This window comes from Aptenodytes forsteri, unplaced genomic scaffold, assembly GCF_000699145.1.
Source record: "Aptenodytes forsteri isolate BGI_AS27 unplaced genomic scaffold, ASM69914v1 Scaffold212, whole genome shotgun sequence".
In the NCBI taxonomy this organism is placed as follows: domain Eukaryota; kingdom Metazoa; phylum Chordata; class Aves; order Sphenisciformes; family Spheniscidae; genus Aptenodytes; species Aptenodytes forsteri.
The window spans coordinates 3,839,825-3,860,202 of record NW_008795487.1 but is presented as its reverse complement, the minus strand read 5'-3'; the positions used below and the strand labels follow the sequence as shown (position 1 = coordinate 3,860,202).

The 20,378-nt window shown below is 42.5% G+C and overlaps 1 protein-coding gene across 1 annotated transcript; it reads left to right on the top strand.

Moving 5' to 3' along the window:
- The first annotated feature begins 225 nt into the window (after nt 1-225).
- On the top strand, nt 226-2,582 carry ZBED1 (zinc finger BED-type containing 1). The gene has a single exon (XM_009281360.2). The coding sequence runs from the start codon at nt 274-276 to the stop codon at nt 2,350-2,352; it is 2,079 nt and encodes a 692-aa protein (XP_009279635.1). The 5' UTR covers nt 226-273; the 3' UTR covers nt 2,353-2,582.
- The last annotated feature ends 17,796 nt before the right edge of the window (nt 2,583-20,378 follow it).

Sequence of the window (20,378 nt, the reverse complement as noted above, 5' to 3'; positions counted from 1 at the left end):
CAGTTTCACAGCAGAATGTGATATATTAAAAGCCTTTTTAATTTTTGATATTCCGATGGCCTTCTTGTAGGTCACACTTCCTGCAAATCTCATCTTTAAATTTGCAAATGTAATTAGTAAGGTAGGTTTCTTGATACGTTCGCAGAAACGCTGATTTCACGTAGTTAAGTGTGGTCAAACTTGTGCTTTCTCATTGTATCTTTATCTTACTGCCTTTATCAGGTACTCATTAATGAGTGAAGGATCAAAAGGTGGGACGGTGGCCAAGAAGCAATGGAGAATAAAAGTTTAGAAGGTTCCCCATCAGACCTAAAGTTAGTGGCTCACCCGAGAGCAAAGAGTAAAGTGTGGAAGTACTTTGGGTTTGATACCAATGCAGAAGGATGCATATTACAGTGGAAGAAGATCTACTGCCGTATTTGCATGGCACAGATCGCCTATTCAGGAAACACGTCCAACCTTTCCTACCACCTTGAGAAAAATCACCCTGACGAATTCTGCGAATTTGTGAAAAGTAACACTGAGCAAATGAGGGAAGCCTTTGCCACTGCGTTTTCAAAAATTAAGCCGGAGTCGTCGCAGCAGGTTGTTCAAGATAGCCTCATCATGAAGACCTACCAGAACTACGAAAACAAAAAGCATCAGGAACTGACATCTGCAGTCATCAGCTTGATTTGCGAGGGCATGTATCCGGCCTCTATCGTTGATGAACCCACCTTCAAGGCCCTCTTGAGAACAGCGGACCCCAGGTATGAACTTCCGAGCCGGAAGTACTTCTGTACAAAAGCTATTCCTGAAAAGTACAACGCCATTAGAGAAATTGTGCTGAAAGAGCTCACCGAGGTTCTGTGGTGTGGCATATCCACGGACATGTGGAGGAGCGAAAACCAGAACAGGTCGTACGTAACCGTCGCGGTTCACTTTCTCAGCAGCAGTCCTGCCAACTGCCTGGCGGTGAACTCGCGGTGTTTAAAAACGTTTGAAGTACCAGAGGATAATACTGCAGAGACTATTACGCGAGTCCTTTATGAAACGTTCATTGAGTGGGGGATCAATACAAAAGTCTTTGGTGCTACAACAGATTACAGTAAAGACATTGTGAAAGCTTGCTCTCTCCTAGATATTCCCGTACAGATGCCTTGTTTGGGGCACACTTTTAATGCAGGAATACAACAAGCTTTTCAGCTCCCCAAGCTCTGCAGCCTTCTTGCCAGGTGCCGAAAACTGGTGGAGTATTTTCAGCAGTCCACGGTCGCGATGTACATGCTGAGCGAGAAGCAGAAGCAGCAGAACATTCTCCACTGCATGCTGGTAAGCGACCGCGTTTCCTGGTGGGGAAGCACGCTCGCTATGCTGCAGCGCCTCAAGGAGCAGCAGTTTGTCATTGCGCAGGAGGACAGCAACAACCACCACCTCATGCTGGAAGCCAGTGAGTGGAATACAATCGAAGGGCTGGTGGAGCTGCTGCAGCCTTTCAAGCAGGTTGCAGAGATGATGTCTGCTTCAAAGTACCCGACGATCAGTATGGTGAAGCCACTTCTCCACATGCTTCTGAATACTACCCTGAACATCAAAGAGAACGATTTGAAAGAAATCAGCATGGCAAAGGAGGTGATCGCTAAAGAGTTGTCAACCACCTACCAGCACACGCCTGAGATAGACATGTTTCTCAATGTTGCAACTTTCTTGGATCCCCGCTACAAAAAACTGCCTTTTCTTTCAGCTTTTGAGCGGCAGCAGGTTGAAAACAGAGTGGTGGAAGAAGCAAAAAGCCTGCTGGAGAAAGTAAAAGAAAATACCTTTAGGACTGAAGAGAAATTCTTCACCGTTTCAGAAGAGCCCCCTGTGAAAAAAATCATCATCTCCTCTACTCCTCCTCCTACCAGTGTCATCAACAACATGCTCGCAGAGATCTTCTGCCAGACGGGAGGAGTGGAAGACCAGGAGGAATGGCACGCTCAGATTGTTGAGGAGCTGAGCAACTTCAAGTCACAAAAGGTCCTCGGTTTGAACGAAGACCCGCTGAAGTGGTGGTCTGACAGACTAGCGCTGTTTCCAGTTTTACCAAAGGTTCTTCAAAAATACTGGTGTATTTTGGCCACGAGGGTCTTCCCCGAACGCCTTTTCGGTTCTTCTGCGAATGTTGTAAGTGCGAAGAGAAACCGGTTAGCTCCGGCTCATGTGGATGAGCAGATCTTTTTGTACGAAAACAGTCGGAATGGGTCCGAGGCAGAACCGGAGGATGAAGATGAAGGAGAGTGGGGTTTGGAACAGGAACAGATTTTTAATTTAAATGACTCGGTAAATGTAAACAACAATTTCTTTAATATCCGAGACAGTGGGTTTGTTTAACAGGACTGCTGCGGTACATTTAATAACAAAGAAAAAAGGTATTTGTCTTAAGTTACCAAAAATACTTATGTTTTATGCTATGAATGCTGTAAATATTGAACAGTTGTAACAAACTTGATTTAGCTTCCATTGTCTATGTTTTTCCCACTGTCTTAAAACATGAATGACTTGTGATTAAACAGCACTGAAATGAATGAGGAAATAAATTCTACAAAGACCGTGATTTCTGACTGTGGCCCAGATTTCAGAAAGCACTTAGCCATGTGCTTCCTTTCCACTTGCTTCAGTGGGAGACAAACACATGCTTATGTGCTTTCAATCATAAAAATATTTTCCTGAATTAGGACCCTGAGCAAGGGCGTTTTTAAGATTTATGCCTCTGTTTATAAATCCTGTGTGACTCAGGATGTTAGCTTTAAATTTTGGATTTTAAAACATTATTTTTAAAATCCATAAATCTGAGCAGTGAATATTTTTAGAGTATATCGATGCTATGGAATGAAAAAAGATCTTGAGCCTGATTTTCTTTTTCACTACCTCATGTCTTAGGCCTGGTCTCTGCTAGAAAAGTTGGTATAATTCTGTCAGTTAGGGGACTGATGTATTATTATTTTAACTGGTACTGTGCTGGCGTAGGCTGTAGTGTGGATGCACTTATACTGGGATAAGTTATTTTCCTTTCCAGTGCAGTGTAAATGGTATAAACACTTCTAAACTGGTATTGCTGTGTCCACATTAGTCCGGTTTTACCATTTAACTGCGGCAGCTAAGGAAGGAAGGCATCAGGCCCCTCGGCGGGGGGGGGGGGGGGGGGGGGGGGGGAGGGGGGGGGGGAGGGAGGGAGGGAGGGAAGGAGAGGGCGAGACATGTATGGAGGGAGGGAGGGAGGGAGGGAAGGAGAGGGCGGGGAGACATGTATGGGCCGTGGGTCTGTGTTATTTCTATGTTATAAAATCCTTAACCTCTTAATTTAAATGGGGACTTTGCCCAGGGTAGCTAGAAAATTTTGCTGGCGAGAAAAGCAAAATAAAAAGCTTTAATATTATGTAAATATATTTAAAAGAAGGGGACCCCTCCATTTCCCCACATGTATTTAGTGAGTCTTTAAGATTGTTTCTTACTACGTTAGCACTTAAAACCTCTTTTTTTTCCTCCTCTTTCTGATTCGGTTTGTAGAGTGGACTTTAGTCCTGTCCAGTCTGATGTTTGAGTACTGTTTCCGATTAGTTGTTGTGTATTGTAATTGCTCCCTTTGTGTCTCTATGCCTAAGTGTTTTAAGCCCTTTTGAGAACTTGGCAAACAAGAAACAAAGAAAGAAAACCAACACAAAACCCCCCCATTTCTTATGAAATACTGCAGGTCATAAACAAGATTAGAGTTGACGCTTGGCACGGAGTGGGATGGCAGCCAGCGTTTTTCCCTGAGGTGTGGAGGAGGACTCTTGGCACGGTCCAGTTACAGTCAAGGTTTGCCTGGGGTTTTATTTGTTACTGGTGTCTCGCCCCTCACCCTGGCTTTAGTGTACGACTTTGTTGAGCACAACCTTTCTGGAGAGAGGTCTGTCGAAGACTGGCCGTTACTGTGCTGGAGGAAGAAAGTTGGGTTTTTTCATCACAGTGGTACCTATGGACATTTGGTTGTAGAAAGGGCCCAGCCAGAAGGAACATACAGAAAGGAGAATCGCATTGGAATTGAATCTATTGCCAGACTGCTTGTTTATGTTTTGGTTTAATAGTTTTTTGCAAGTTTGAGGCCTCTGTGTTCTTTGTAGGTGGCGGAAAGGGGTGGGTGGGTGGGGAGGAAGGACAGAGGTTAGAGTAAAGGAGCAGTGGAGTAAATAGTAGTGAACTACCTGGCACGTTTAAGCCTGGGGAAAAATGCATTTAACAGGTGGCGTGGCCCATGTTTGGCTGTCAGTAAGCCTGGGTTTTCATTCTCCAGCCGCCTGAATATTAATTTGCACTTGTACAAAGTATACGCACAGTGCATCCTGTTGAATGTTGCTACTCTCCACGTCTGCTGAAGAGATGTATGTGATTGCCCAAGGTGCAAAACAGAGGCTTGGCCTAAATGCCCGCAGATACGTAGGCCATCTGTGAGGGTAGCAAAATCAAATTATGGAAGGGAGTGAAATACAGCAGGTTCCTGTTTGATGTTACCTGAGCTCCTGTGACACCCCTGTCAGGAAGACCTCTTGGGTTTTAAGTCCATTGAGTGCCAGCTGGTGTCGGTTGCGTCCGCTTGCACCACCTCTCCCTGCTGCCACCACCGCTAGCCCTCGAGGAGCTGCACAAATGCTAGTGCAAGGCGTGCGGATCCTCTCTTACACGAGCATAATGCAAAGCCATGCCCTCACAACCAAGGCAGAGCCCAGGGCACCGCTCCTGCCATCCGTGTGGAGCCTACCCCTCTTGGCAGCATCCATCTCCTGTTTCCGTCTTCGTCCTTCTAGGGCTAAACGTACGCGGTGACGCTTACAAGCAGTTTTACTGAGATCGGTGCAATGCACTACCCTCTTCCTTCCAGCTTCTTTTTATTTTTTGGTATCCAAAATAAAACTGTAGTCGGTTCAATTGATGTGTCTCAGCATTCTTTAAAAAAAAAAGGAGAAGAGAAAGAAAAAAAAAAAAAGAACAAAGCCATTGTTAGTCCTGCCCATTGTCTGTGAGATTTTTATTTAATGTTCTAAGCCTGGAATATTGTTAAATAAACCAGAAAAATAAGTTAGTTACTAGATTATTTGTCTGATGTGTGTTGATATCTGCAGCACTTTATGACTTTGAACTCTTCCGCAACAAGGGGAGGTTATATTCTAAGGTTTTGAAGCTATGCATTTATTTTCCTTTTGATCCTGTAAGTTATTTAAAAAAAAAGCTGTACAAATCTTTTGGATTAAAAAAAAAATGAAGATGAAAAATGTCAGAAGTTTAGATGGTTTCTCTCACTTAAATACGTGTGGTGTTTTTCATTTAACGACATAATTTTCTGTTGTTTAGTTGGGTGGAGAACCAAAGTTGCAGAGCTGTTTTAAATATTGCTACAACGTGAAATAAACTGTGGTGTTATTGCCAAGGGTGGGCCCAGAACACATTTCCAAATTACGCTGTTAAGTCAGATTTATGTTCGTGTTTCTTGACAGCTAATTTGAATCCACAGCCTAATGTTTCCTTTTCTCTTCGGTACAGCTGAGACATCTTTTTGGAGGGGCAGTAGAGGAACTTCGGCTTTTGAGTGCTTTCATGCTGGAAAAGTGAATTTTTAAACAGGCTCTCAAAGTACCTACTTTATGTCAAAAGAAGAAGAATTGCCTTTTGCCACCAGCTAAGTATTTCCAATTCAGGATTAAAATTCGGTGGGCTAGGCAAGGTTTCTTAGGGTTAACATCGTAACTAAAGGGAGTTTTGTGTGACTGACCAACCTTTGCAAGCATTTCGCCTCTCTCTGCCGTCAGGGATTACTGTGAAGACAAAAGGAAAACCCCGAACCAAACTGAAGTTGAAAAGGTGATTTTTTCCAGCAAACCATGTCTGAGATGCCTCGGTTTAAATGAAGGGAATAAAGTTCTGGATTATTTGTGGAAAGGGCATATTATTTTAAGTTCCTATCGCAGCAGTGTATTAGATTCATTTGGAGGGTTTTCTTTAATTAATGTCACGGTGGTCCAATTAGCTCTACAGGAGCATTTGTATGCAGGCAGGAATATTAAAAGCAAAAGAAACACTAATTGGTTATTTGTAATATTTTATAGGACTTCTGAAAACTTGAAAGTGACATGTAGTTCATGATTTTGTCCTTTTCGCATGATGGCTTAAAAAGAAGGGGCTGCCTGAGGACGTCGTTTCTGAAGGAGGGGAAGCGTATGGATTTGAACACAGAAGTAGTGTATTTTACATATTCTATGACAACTGGGTAAAGGAAACTATACTGGAAAAATTGCATTTTAGTCTCTGCACACCATACTCCTTTCGGTGGTCTCCGTTTCTGAGTGTCCTTCTCAGAGGATGATGTCTTTCTGAAGCTCTGGTGATCCCGCTTCTGGTGGTGCAGTGCTCTCCAGTCTAGGCTGTCTTTTTGGCTATGCTGAGAAGACTCCCTTGCTTTGGCTCCTGGTCTGTTACGTTTTGTGGCTTTCTTTTTTTTGTTTCTCCGCCCTTGCCCCCCCAGGCCAAGACTATATGGCCTGTCTCACCGTATTTCCTCCAAATTACTAGTCTTCTGCTAAATTAAAGATGTGTTTTATTTTTAGGGGGTGTAGGGAAATTACAGAAATTGTTTTTGCCTTTTTAATAACATTATTTGGTGCTTTAGAGAGAACTTAAAGATACAGTGTAATTTCACGTCTGCCTTAAAAGCACACCAATAAAGCATGTCTAATGACTTGATATTATTTAAACTGGAATCCCTACAGTTGCTGTATAATGCTGTCACTTTTACATACAAAAGCATTTCCTTTAGGTTGAACAATAAAAATCAATTCAATAGATTTTTACTGCTTCTACAGTCATTTTCAGTGCCCCTGCAGTTGGGTTAAAATGCCACAAGGGAACTGAGTTTACTATAAAAAAAACCCCAGAATACTGTCTTTCAGCTGACCTTGTGTTTTAAAAACTTTTTTAGTGATAAAATTTGATATCTTTTTAAAAATGAAAAGGCTGTTGCAGAAACTGTTTTCAAATGACAGTCCCTCGGACTCTGAAATGTTAATATTACAATTTTTGAGCATTTATATTGACATTTCCACGCAGGGTGGTATTGATTTCCCTTGCTGCCAGAAGAAAAGGTCAGCGTTCACAGAAGTGATGCTGCCATCTGCAATGCTTTGAAGTGGTGATCAGATGTATCTTTTTTCAGAGATGTTGAAAAGACTATTACCTGCTGCACACGTGTGCTGGTTTCCATACATTACAATTAGTACTTATTTTCAGTGACTTTAATGTGCAAAATCCTACTTTGTCTGTCTTGCACTCCTCTGTCCTGTCTCCTCTCCCTGGCTCTGCCTGGGCAGAGCGCCAGGTGGGAGCAGCAGGGAGGAGACGACCTGCTCCCCAGTGTGTTTTTCTTCTCTTAGAGACAGACTGTTCATTGAGAGCAGGTTAACTCGGTTTAAAATGAGTTTAAACTAGGTCCTTATTCCAGTCCGCTGGGGCTACAGCGCCTGTGCCATGCTGCAAAAAGGCAGGGCCAGTGATTCCTCCCCCTACAATGATGTACACTTGAACACATTGCTCAGTTGGACCAAAACTGACTACGTAAGTGGGAAGATGCTGGGGAATCGGGCTCAACGCAGCTAGGAAAATATGCTTGGAGTCAAAGGCATAATAAGCCGTATTGTGTGTAGTCCTTACTGCATGTTGGGGTAGAAACAGGATCTGTGCTGCTCCGGTTGTTTGGGTTTTTAAGGTAAATATCTTAACACGATACTAGTTTGTGCTCTAGGCTGAAGCTGTGCCTGGGAAATTTTGTGATTATTCAAATACTTCTGTATTTAATGTGGGCATAGAAAAGAGTGTTCTGTGGCATTCAAATAAAGATTTTATATAGAGAATAAAGCTACAGTTCCTATTTGATAGATATTTTGGGGGTAACATGTATAGCAGTTTTACTGTTACAAATACCGTGGCCAGAGGTACATGTACATTCAGCTGACAGAAGGAGTAGGGCAATCCTGGTTTTAAGTACAACAGAGACAGAAGGGGATACTTTTATTTGAAATAAATTAAGTAAGAAATGTTGTCTTTATATTAGCGCTTTTAGGAAGAAGACTAATTAAAATGCATCCGTAAATGTTTGTGATAGCATAATAATTTATCTAGATCTATCTGTAGAGAATTAATCCCTTTGGTTTACTTAGTACACTGAAAGTATGACTCTGTTTGTCCGTAGCTGCATGTGCATGATGTCATGTTCAACAGTGATTCCCCAAGCAATGCAGAATAAGGTTATTTTTAAAAAGGCAATTTCTTTGATTACATATGATTTTCTGAATATGTCATTGTCCCCAAAGACTTGCAGTCAGGAATGAGAAATTCATCTTTCATTTCTCCAACAGATGCCACTTTGTTTTTAAATTTTAGACATTTTGTGTCTCTGTGTATCACCCTGTCTTTATAGACACTGCAATTGAAAGTTTCATTCTCTCTGTTCTTCTTTTTTTAACATGCTTTTTTCTCATGTGTCATCAATGAGGTTTACACTGATAGGAATTTAGAGTCGAAACAAGAAAGATGTCAAGTCAGCATCAGGAAAGCTCACACCAGAAACATCCTGTCCCATGTCATGAACACTGTGCTCCAAGGGAAACCTTCATCTTCTCAAATGTGGTTTTCTGATGTGTGTGTGTGAGAAAAATAAAGTGCTTTTCTTTGTTTTTAAATTTTAGACATTTTGTGTCTCTGTGTATCACCCTGTCTTTATAGACACTGCAATTGAAAGGGTTTCATTCTCTGTTCTTCTTTTTTTAACATGCTTTTTTCTCATGTGTCATCAATGAGGTTTACACTGATTAGGAATTTAGAGTCGAAACAAGAAAGATGTCAAGTCAGCATCAGGAAAGCTCACACCAGAAACATCCTGTCCCATGTCATGAACACTGTGCTCCAAGGGAAACCTTCATCTTCTCAAATGTGGTTTTCTGATGTGTGTGTGTGAGAAAAATAAAGTGCTTTTGCAAACAAAGCACAGTTCTGTTTTCTGGGTGATAGTCCAGTTTGCTGTGAGTTTGTATGCTGGGACGCACTGGGGAGTTTGGCCCCAAATATAGGTTTCTTGAGCACACAGCAGAACTTATATGAACAGAAGGAATTTAGTAGCAATTAAATCTGAAAAAGTCAATTGCTTCATTGATAAGAACAAATAGGAAGTGGGTCCCTCTAGGAAAAATACTGAAATTGTAACAGGAGTCTGCAATGCCTGTCTGAAATCCTGACAGCATTTAAAAATACTAAATGACTACCCTTCCCGTAATCTGACATTTCAGAACTGTGTAAAACAAGTGTTTTACACACTTCCTGGTGTTTCCATGCTGCTGGGGGTGAGCTCTGTTAGCTTCAAAAAACCCTGCACTCCCAAATGGCCAGGGAGGAGTTTTCGGTAATAAGATAGCGGAGAAGAAGGGAAGAACAAGCTCTTACTGTATCCTGTCCTCTAGCACGGGAAGCCCAGCCTGAAATGGCTGGCTGAACGATTTTTTTGACACAGCCTCTCTCATTTACCACAGGCACACATTCACATGCAATCCAAGACCTTGCCACTGATCATAAATCTGGCGGGTCCCAAGGGAGCGAGTGCTGTGGTGAGAAAGAGCCAGTCTTGTGGATGAGTGGAGCCTTCTGTGTGTGGTATGTATCTTTTCTTGCCTCTAATTTTAAGCCCCGTTTTATTTCCTATGCAGGTGGTGTGTACGTTAGTGCTGGGTTTTGCTGTGTTATTTGCTGCACGGCTCTTGTATTCAAAGTGATAACATAGGAGAATGTTATCTGCGTGCTTTCAAGACGTGGTGAAAGTAGGCAGAAGTTCACCTGTGCTGTGTGTGGTTTGCTGGCTGGTTTGCACGAACAGTCGGTTTGAGTATGATACTTCGTTTACTCCATAGTGCTGCCAGTGTGAGACTGGCATTGCTGCTAGGAGATTTCTCCATCCCTGGTCAGAGAAATGAGGTGAGAAAAGAGCAACCTTGTGCACGTTGTATCTGAAAGTATGTTGCAGTGGTGAACTTCAAGCGCTCACATGAACTAGTTCTTTTGTAGTCTTGCAAACAGGCTAACCACCTTGTTCATGCCCTGCCTACTCCACCCCACCTCCCCTTCATTGCTTTGGCTGATGTTCACAAAGATTTCACAGTTCTTTTTGGAGAGATAAATTCACAGATAATACAAGAAACTATTTGTCAGTTGTTAAGAGCATTGCATATGCTTTTTGTGCCTTTTTTGGCAATGCATATTAGAGCTGATGGAAGATAAAATTCTTTCTTTACCCAGAGACAGGATCCACGAATGTCTAAAGCAGGTTGTTGTACGCAGAGACTGGTAAACTCTTCCTGCAGCAAGGGGTTCAGCTCGGTCTGCAACGTTGGTCTGTTGGCTGCGCTTCTGGCCTGTCTCTAGGCTGTTTAGGAAAGTTGCTGTGCTGTGCTCTGCAGAGGGAAAACGGATTCCACCGGAGTCTTTTTCCTGTGTTTTTGTGTTGCTGGAGCTGCTTTGTGGTCTGCACGTGCCTGAAGGAAAGGATTGGGCCAGGGCTTTTCCCCTGATCCTGCTCCTTCCCTGGGCTGGTTCACTGCCCTGGGAAGAGGATTGTGCAGACGATGACACCGCTGGGTGCTAAGTTTGCAAACACGAAGACTACAAATTTATTAATTCATTTGATATTTATTTTTAGGCTAAGATTAAAATCATACAAGATGTAGCCTAAAAAGGAGCCTTCAGACCCTCTGCACTACCTCCTTGAGTTAGGTGTCCAAATATAGATTTAGGGATTTAATCCCTAAAAGCAATCCATTTTGCATCCTCTGCCTTCAGAACCACTGGAAATGCCAGCATCATAAGTATACCCCTTTAAATATATTTTAAATAGTATTTTGCGGTGGGCTGCTTCGTATCCATTTTGTCTTCAGGTGTGCTCCAAATGTTCATATCCATACGATCATTCTGTCTAAAGTGAGTTACTCAAACACTTGAGTCCCTAGGTGTAGGTAGACTTCAGAAGTAAGAGAAATATTTTCCCCCATGACTTGTAAGCTGGAAGTCTTAATTATTCTGTTGTTGAGGGAGGCAATTGCAACTGTGTTTTACCAAAACATGGGAGAACATGAAATGTAAATAATTACATTTTTTTAGGTAAAATTCTGACCGTAAAAGGCTTAAGTTTAAGCACCCCCTTTTCTGCCCTGTTACCTACGTGGTAGCAATATGGAACAGGACCCATGGTATTTCAGTGAGCGTACAAGTGAAAGAACAACCTTCTTTTATCTAGTCATTACTCTGCTCGCTAGGATGTTTCAGTTTCGATGATTTACTCTTAACAAGCATAAAATCAACAGTTTCAGCAGATGTGAATAAGCATTTCTATTGCTTGGTCCTTTCCAAAACAGGAACTTTTGCTCCTTGTTAATGTAAAACAAAGGAAAGAAAGCAAATGGGGGTCTAACGTTATAGGTGGAAGGTTGGGTGTTTGCTTAGTGCTCATGCAGCTGAAGCACCGATGGATTTCAGAGCCGGGTGATGGATTGTGCTTGTGCCAACAGGGCATTTGGGTCTAAAGATGGGCAGATGGTATCCTGCAAAGAATACATGGCCTTTGCTTTCAGGTCAGCACTATGCCAATAAATGTGATACTTCACCTCGAGCATTAGCTGGTTGTGCAGTTAGGAACTTCTGCCGTCACTCAGTGTCTCTGCTTTTTTGGGGCTGTTTGAAGTAGGACCTGGTTGTTTAGATGGTAGAGCAAACTTGCAGCGTTGGAGATGCTGCAACTCAAAGAAAACGAGCTATAAAATGTAATTGCCCCTTTACATCATAAAAAGAGTTGTTCAACAAAATCCCACTCAGTCACGCTTTGGTTGAAGGCGCCGGAGCTTGTAGAAATGCAGCTGAGGAACGTATAGCTTTACTACCGGGGCAGTTGTGTGGCTGGAGGTCTTTAGTCACACAGGACCTCGTGCATACTCCACCGTGAGGCTGTCTGCGTGGGACAAGTTGCACAACCAGAAATCTTATTTGGCTTAGATGTGAGCACTGAAGCAGCCCCGTAAAGTTTTGCAAAGCCAGAAGGCAGGAGGAAGTAGCCACGGACCCTGTGATGTTATTTTTAGAGATATTTTCGTAGTAGACTCGTAATATATCAGTTTGCTTAGACCATGCAGATACTGTCCCACAACAAATGCTTTACCTGGGGCTCCCTCGCTCGGTGCTGGAGTAGTGTTGAAGTTACATGGGCACTGACGTGTAATTCTTGATTCAACTCAGTTATGGTAAAGCTTTTAGTGCATTGAACAAATAGAGTCTTATGAAATATTTTTATATCTGTGTCATTAAGATTATGTGGTTTTGCCTTGCCTTGCAGACAGGGCAAGAGTCAAGATTTGGGCAGTTATGGGGTAGAAATGTCATAATTATGTATACACACACGAAGCCCCCTCTTGGTGTTTTCAGAAACACTCACCTGCCAGTTTCAAGCTTCCCATCCTTGCAGTTTCTAAATTACAGATGTCATTACAGACACAGTGATTTTGGGTTCATGGCTTTATCGTAGTGTATGAATTACTGCATTAAAGCTGCAGATGTGGTGGAATATAGCAAGGTTTAAATGAGGTTATCGCCAGCAAGGAAAGAAAATATTTGACATATACTAGTCCTAAAGCAAATAACTAAAAAAGCAGTGATATTTTGCTTCATGTCAGGATTGCGTTTAAGAAAAAAGAAATTGCCATATTTTTGTAATAAAATTACAACGTTTGCTTTCCTTTCACCGTATTTGTGCTCTGCTAGGAGAGGTTTGATGCTTCATGGAAAATTCATTGGGCAAGAAAACTACAACCCCCATCCTACCCAAAACACCCTCCGAGTTGTGTAAGGCTGAGTAAGAGTGCTTGGCTCTGATACGCTTCTGCTTTTTGTAGTGTGACTATTTTCTGCCAGAGTGCTTTCTGAGACATGGACATTTCGCTGTCTGAGGGAATGTCTAACCATGATTGCTAACGTTGCTCAATATTTTACATGAGCCTGGAGAAAAAAAACAAAGAGAAACTTGGACCTAAAAAATGCACTGAACTTGTTTCTGAAGGAGGACTTGAGGGAACAGTGAAAACCTTTTTTTTTCTTTTCTCTTGTTGACACATTGGTAACATGGTGATATAACTAAACACCCTCCAACTCGTTAAGGAAGTACTCATCTCCTACAAACTCTGCCCTCAGTTATCTTCCGTGAGTTAGCTTTGCTGGCGTGAGAAAACGAAGTCACGCCAGATGAAAGCAAAGCTCGGTCACCTCCTGACCTCGGATCTCACGCCAGCGTTTCTCACACGCACAAACCAGGGATTGAAGTTAATGAGCTTTATGAGTGTCCAATGAATTTAGGATTAAGTTTTTAATCTGCCACGGTGTGTCTAAGTCGAACGCTGCGGGCAAGGGTTTGATTGCCACCTCTGGCTGCCCAGGTGCAGTGTGCCGCAGTGGGAGGCGGGTGATGCTCTGTGTTAGCAATTTGTACCGATAGAACTGATATTAGGGCCCATACGCCAAGTGCTTTACAAAGCCAACCCAGAAGATGCTCTCTGCCCTAGGCAGGTTATTTTTAAAACTGAGACAGGTAGTTCTGTATAACAGTATCTTCACAAACATGTCAGCCTGTCCGGGCTAAGGAAATTAGGGATGAGTTGGCGTCAGACGTCGTTCCTTAAAAAGAGTTCAGTGGTACCATTGCAAATGGCTTATAAAGGATGCGACAGTCCAGATATTACACAGAATGAAAGCGACTTTCTAAGTATAAATAAAACATTATTAGCACTACATTTTTGCAAGCCAGGACTGACACAGTGAAGAGATGAGTTTGTAATTTTTTTTCTGAATGTATCCCAGTGAACAGAGTGCCTGCAGAGCAGTAAGTGCTGGCTTTTTGGCAATTGGGTATAACCTGGATAACTGGAAATGAAATGTTTGTGCTATGAAATGCTTCTTACAGCAGATATGCAAGGGCTTCTTGGACATATTTTTCCAAAATAACATCTTGTTAATGAATAAAGCCATCCACTGTGAATACAGATACCATCTAATCTGCCTGTGGGAGTGCTTTTGTGCTAATTAATGCCACCACCTATATGCCAGTCTTACTTGTGCATTCGTAACTGGAGTTGCTGCATTGCACGCCGTGCAATTTTAACATTAAATAGTCTGCTGAAAATTAGTAGGAAAAAGGTCAAGAAATGCAAAATCCATGTTCTCTTGATGATGCTGTACTTCCTGATTATATGGTACAGATATTTAAAGAGCAACTAACTCGAGTCAGAAGCGAGTTTCAAGAGCTGCAGACGCTGCCGTCAGTAGTGCCTGGTAGGCGCTAGCAGAGTTCTTTGCACTTGGTTGTAGGCATGTAACTTTATTCCTCCTGTAATTTCTCATGGGTTCATTTTTGCAGTTGATCTTTTAAAGTCATTATGTGTAATCATCCAGCACTGCAGGGAGGAAAGGGATATTTGAAGATACAGGGAAGTGAGTGTAAAATAACAGAATAGGTGGGCAACATTGTAGCCTGGATTTCAGCTTGAGCATGGCCATTAGGGTCATACTACAGCGGCGTATAGTCTTACTTGTTTATGCACTAATTTAATGACCTTTATTGGGATTTTTTTCTATTAAGTGTAGTATATCTTCTATCCATCTCTTCCACCTCCATTTTTTAAGTGATTAAAAAAAATCTCGTTTTCTCAATATTTACTCAGTAAAACCAGTCATAAAATGTTCTAGTGAGACACAGGTGAAAACCATGATTTTTTTCCAGTCTTCTAATCCAATTTTCAAAGAATTCTTTTTCTTCCTTAAAAGAAAAGCATATACATACCCACATACGTGTAGAGAAAATGATTGTCATTCAGTGATGAGGTCCAGTTTATTCAGTTCAAATTCTTCCAAGCTGCTACCCTCTGCTGTAAAGGACAGAGTCACCTTTACAAGTGCGGTCCGGCTGACAGCCGGCGTGTGGTTTCGCTGAGGGCTGTGGTGACGGGGACCGAGGCCGTGAGCCGCCACGGCGGCTCAGCAGGCAGCGCGTGGCTGGCACGGCCCTTCTGCCAGCAGCGTCTCTGCAGGTGTGATCTGTTGCTTGCAAATGCATCGGGGGCTGTGTCAAAATGGGTTTGCAGCGTGCTGCTCTGGCTTGGCCGGTGGCGGTTTGGAGGGAGAGATGCCGAGACCTCTTCTTCCTGCTGGTCCCTGGCGTGTGCAACAGCAAAAGGACTGGGGAAACGTGAGGCTGGCAAAATGCCCGCGCTCCCTGGAGAAACTGCCGTCACAGGAGCATAGGTGGTGTGATCCTGGTGAGTTGTTCTGGGTGTCCCTCTTCGTATTGACATCGCTGCTGTCTGCCTCGGGTTTGACTGTAACTACTGCTTTTTTACCTGAACACTTGTCCTCCCCAGGCTAAACCTGCGCAGAGCTGGCTTTGCCAGCGTGGGATAGATACTGGTGTACTGCCGTACTGGGCAAAGCACTCCTCTATAAAGGTTCCACACACATTTGCAGAGCAACACTTGCAGAAGAACAGCTTATTGAGTAAAACGATGTCTGTCTTTTTCTCCAGGCAAAATAGGGAATACCAGTAACTGCGTCTGGAGTAGAGCGTGGGCTTTTGCTGGTACAGCAGCGCTGGTCACAAGCTGCACCAGGGCACAGACACATTAGCCAGATGCTGTAGCGTACCTTGGGAGGCATGTGGTGCTGTGGCCAAAATGAAGGTGGTGTAAGCCTCAGTGCTGACGGATTTTCTGTATGGAAAGTTGCAAAGCTTCAAATGCAATGCAATAAAATAAATGTTGATATGAGGACTCTAGCAGCTGCTGGTACAGCTTGCAGAGACAGGAGGGGCTCGCTTTGCTCTCCCTGCAAAGAGCTGCATGCCTTTTGCCTTCTGTATCACCAGTAGTTTCTTCTGGGGACCGAGGGTGAGTGGGCTGCCTGTTCGGACCTTGTGTTACGGGGGGCTGATAGAGATGTAAGGCTGGAGTCTGGAATAGCAACTGCATTTTAGGGTCATATATTTCAAATCACCAAGAAGTCAGCGTGCAGCGTAAGGTGGGTGTTTGAAACACAGGCCTCGTGTGTTCGTGGAAAAAAACTTAGAGAGAGAAATATTGGAAACAGCAGAGAGCTGCCGAACAAGCCAGTGCAAGCTCAGGCTTTTATTCCTCAAGCTCTTTTCTCCCCCCCCCCTTGATATGTTTAAATTGCTAAAATCCTTTATGCTTCTCAAAAAAAAAAGCTTCATTCAAATGATTTTAATTATTTAGCATCAAACGGAAGTTAAACATAGGTGTAACTTTTTGCTGTTTAATGTGAGGTGTAATATGAGGGCTGTAGATAGATAACTGCCGTCCATCAGCTTGGCAAGGTCTGTCCTTTGAGAGGTGGCTCCAGATATATCAGCTGCAGTGGAAGTTGATTATCAGCTTGGCGTGACGAAAATGGGACTATAAGATGTGTCATAATAAACAAAGTATCTTTTTCTCAAAAAAGAAAAAGGAATCATGCCTTGAAAGAGTATTTCACACCAAATGGGCCGTTGCAGGGCCATGCGATTTGAGCTAGATCCTCTGGTCAGGTGGAACAGAAAGCACGCGTGAAGCCTGTTTGTGTGAGCGCTGATGCCTGAAAAGTGCTGGTATTTCTGTCTGACGTCCTTAGAAGGATTGACAGGGTGCACTGTGATGCATCGGCCTGTTTGAACTGCTGGTGAGATCAGATAGCTGGGGGGTGAGGTCATAGCCTGGCTGTGCAGAAGGGCCAGTGTGGTCCCTGCAGCCTTTGCCTCCCTTCTTAGAAGCAGGATGGTTGGGAGGTGTCGGTCAACAAAGATACGCATTTCTGTATGAAATGAGCTTTTCCCTTAAAAATTTGGAAAGCTATTTATAGGAGGTAATTAAATGTAGGAACAAAAATAGGATGTTTGTGTCATACTCCCGGAGCATTATCAATAATGGGACTCGTTTTGTGAGCAGTTGCATTTCTTCAGAGGAGCATGTGATACTGTCTAATTGAAATATTAATAGCAGATAATGACACTGTGGAATGATGGCCTCTTATACAGCGACATACTTCGAGAGCTTTTAATCTGTGTGGTAACTGCATATTAAAAATCTTTGACGATTTTGATGAAGAGCAATTATAGAGCATGCACAGTAGCTGCTCTTTTAAGTTAACTAATTCCCTGAGTCCCGTGAATCTGCATTAGATTAATGGCCTGTAGAATTTCATTCAAAAATAAGTTTTTCACTGAGGAATAAAAACACATAATTTAAAAAAAAAAAAATTCAAAACAATTAGCTGTCTCTATTGCAGAGCAGCTACCTTCCTTGTGAAAACTTTGGTGCTTATTTTATGAGGAACAAGAAAGATAAAAATTGAAAGAAAATGTGTGAGTATGAGATCACTTCAGCGTGTTAAGAAAGAGGAGTCTGAAAAGAAATCAGTCTTCCTAGAAAAGGACTGTCGTGAGAGAATTAGAAAATTATATATAGTACAGTCGAGACCTTTCTGTACTTGCACTTTCACACTCCATTTGAAACCCCTGACCTGCTCGTGTTATCAAAGAAAAGAAAAATGAATGAAATTCCATCTTTGGAAAACAAATGTTGTAGCTGTCTTGAAGACAAAACGTGCATGCCCTTTGTACTTTCTCATTCCAAGTTAGCATTGATTTTTAAGCAGTTTTGCGTACAGAAAACAGCTCCGTTCAGAGGCTCAGGGGGCTTCAGTGAAACTCCCATCTTTTAAAAAAAAAAAAAAAAAATTAAAAAACCCCACAAAGCTAACTTCCATCACGAATTTGTGCTTCTGGAGGCTGGGTGGTGGCCCTGGGAGGTGGCATGTGGCAGCGGGGGGCTGAGCACCTCAGAGCCCCGGGCAGCCGGGGCATCAAGCTCAGGCATCGCCCTGCGCGGTGCAGCTCCCTCCGGGGCTGCGCAGCCCCCTGGGCGTCTGCCTCGTCGACATGCTCTTGTCCCGCACAAGCAAGGTGAGCCTTGCTTTCCTTGGAGCCACTGCTTTGGGCGCATACACTGAGGGGCCAAATGGGCACCCATATGAGTGATGATCTGCAGACAGCTTTTGCCACTGTCTGGACTCTTCACCAGGTGCTGGCTAGCCAAAGAAATAACTGTATTAGCCAGGGGCTGGTTTGAAGGATGTGGAAGTAGGGCAGAGAGGGAGAGGACGGAATGTTGAGGCTATTTTCCATCTTTTTTATTAAGCCAGTAGCACCTGAGGGTTGTCTCACATTAATGTCGATGCTGTAATGGCTTCTGATCACTAGTCGCTTTGGAAGATTTTAATAATATGGAAATGTCCTTTTTAATATTTTATATTTTAATTAATTGCAGGTATCTCAGGGTAGCTTTAAGTACCGATTGGTTTATGTGCTACGCTTCCTGTTAACTAGATTTTTCCCAATAATCTCTAATCACCTTGTACCTCTCTTCCTGATTTTAATTACTGGAGCTTTGTATATGATAACAAGCACTTCAGTTCACAAGTGATTGCACAGTTTTCTGAAGTGAAGTACTCCAGAAACTTTCAATTACCTTTTAAGTTCTGTATACCAACTCGTGACTTCTGCTTACTTGTTTACGTTTGATGGAAATACTGTCACGCTGAAGCCATGGGAAGCAAAGGGGACTGTTTAAGTGGCAGCAGAGCATTTTGTCGGCTGGAAGAGGCAGATCTGAATGTGACCTTCAGCTGGATGCTCTTAAGCTTGATTGGGATATGGAAATTACATTCTCTGTCTCTGGGAAGAGAGGAGATGCAGTTTAAACTACTCTTAATGATCTTGCTCACTTCCCTCCCCACCCCCCCCAATCTAAAATAGTAAGAGAATATTTAAAGAATCGACTTTTCCGATGCGTTGGTTGCCCAGCTGTATCTCTCCATCTGCACTCTGAGCAAGAAGTGATGGAATGATTAATTCAATCTTTTAATAGCATATGGTCAGAATAAGAGGTGTTGGAATTCACAAGCAGTAAAAGTAGAAGCTGTAAAGATGATATTGGGGGTTGTGATACAATATCCTGTACTGTCTACGAATATGATAATACTGTCAATACTGTCTTGAAAATTAAAAATAAAATATTTGGTCTTTTGAAAAGTATAGATCATAGTGCAAAGTATAAATTTTTTTCTGTTGGCTTTTTAATTCCTGTGATGAGATGCTAAAAAGCAGGTAGCAATATTTCGCTTTTGGTTTGGATTTCCAGTTTGACTATAAGTAAGGAAATCCCTCTTTGCTTCAGTTTCTGCGTATGAAAGTGCTGATGAATATCTGAGTTTCAGCACTTTCTGAGCTTTGGGTACTGTAAATATTCTCCAGACCTGAAGGTTTATGACAGAACCTTTCTTCCATGCAAGGCGTGGGGGCTTGCCTGTGGGGGCTTGCCTGCTCGGGTTGATTTCTACATGAATTGAGATTAAATCAAGAATAGCAGCTGTTTTTGTTTTTTTTTTTTCCCTGAGGTCTCTTTGTTGTGAAACAACCAGCCCAGCATTTACAATCTTCTGAAATGAGGTTTCTATATTGCAGCCAGTTGTGACATTTACTCAGTTTGTAATGGAGTAACAGACTTTGCCGATTCCTGTTTTCTTTAGCATTTCAAACTCACCGTTATCACCCTGGTTTTTAGGTCAAAACTATAACCTAAATGCTAATTTTTCACAGGTAGACATGAAATTTTAAAACCTTAGGAGTTCTGTACCACATTTCATGCAGATAACTGTTTGTCAAGTTTTTTGAGATGGCTGGGACGTGGTCTTTCCGAGAGAAGACATTTTCTGACATTACTTATATTTCGCTTTATTTTCTATTTATGGCTTCTTACAAATTGATCACTGGATTTCTGAGCATGGTATGGAGAAATATTACATTTATTGGGGACTTTTGCAGGAGGGAAAAGTGTCTTTAAATGGCAAATGTTTGGTGAAACTGAAACTTTCCGCTGTTAGATTGGGAGTTAACGCTGGGAAGGCTTTTGTGTGCTCGGGGTATGACTAGGAGCAAGGACTTGAAATGGTTTCTTACATCCCGAGGGATGTAAACTATTCTGAGACGGAGCTGCATCTACTTGTTAGCTGTTTGTAAAAGCTTGGAGCCTGGACAATCTTCGGTTCCTGATACAGAATGAAAAAAAAAAATTTCTAATGTCTCAAACTTTTGCAGGATGGGAAAATTCATTCTGCAGGTACTAGACTATGCAGAGCTATTTCCATTACCCCTATTTAAATCTCCTGGGATGAGCTCCTCTTTTTCATCTCTTATTTCACAACAGGAA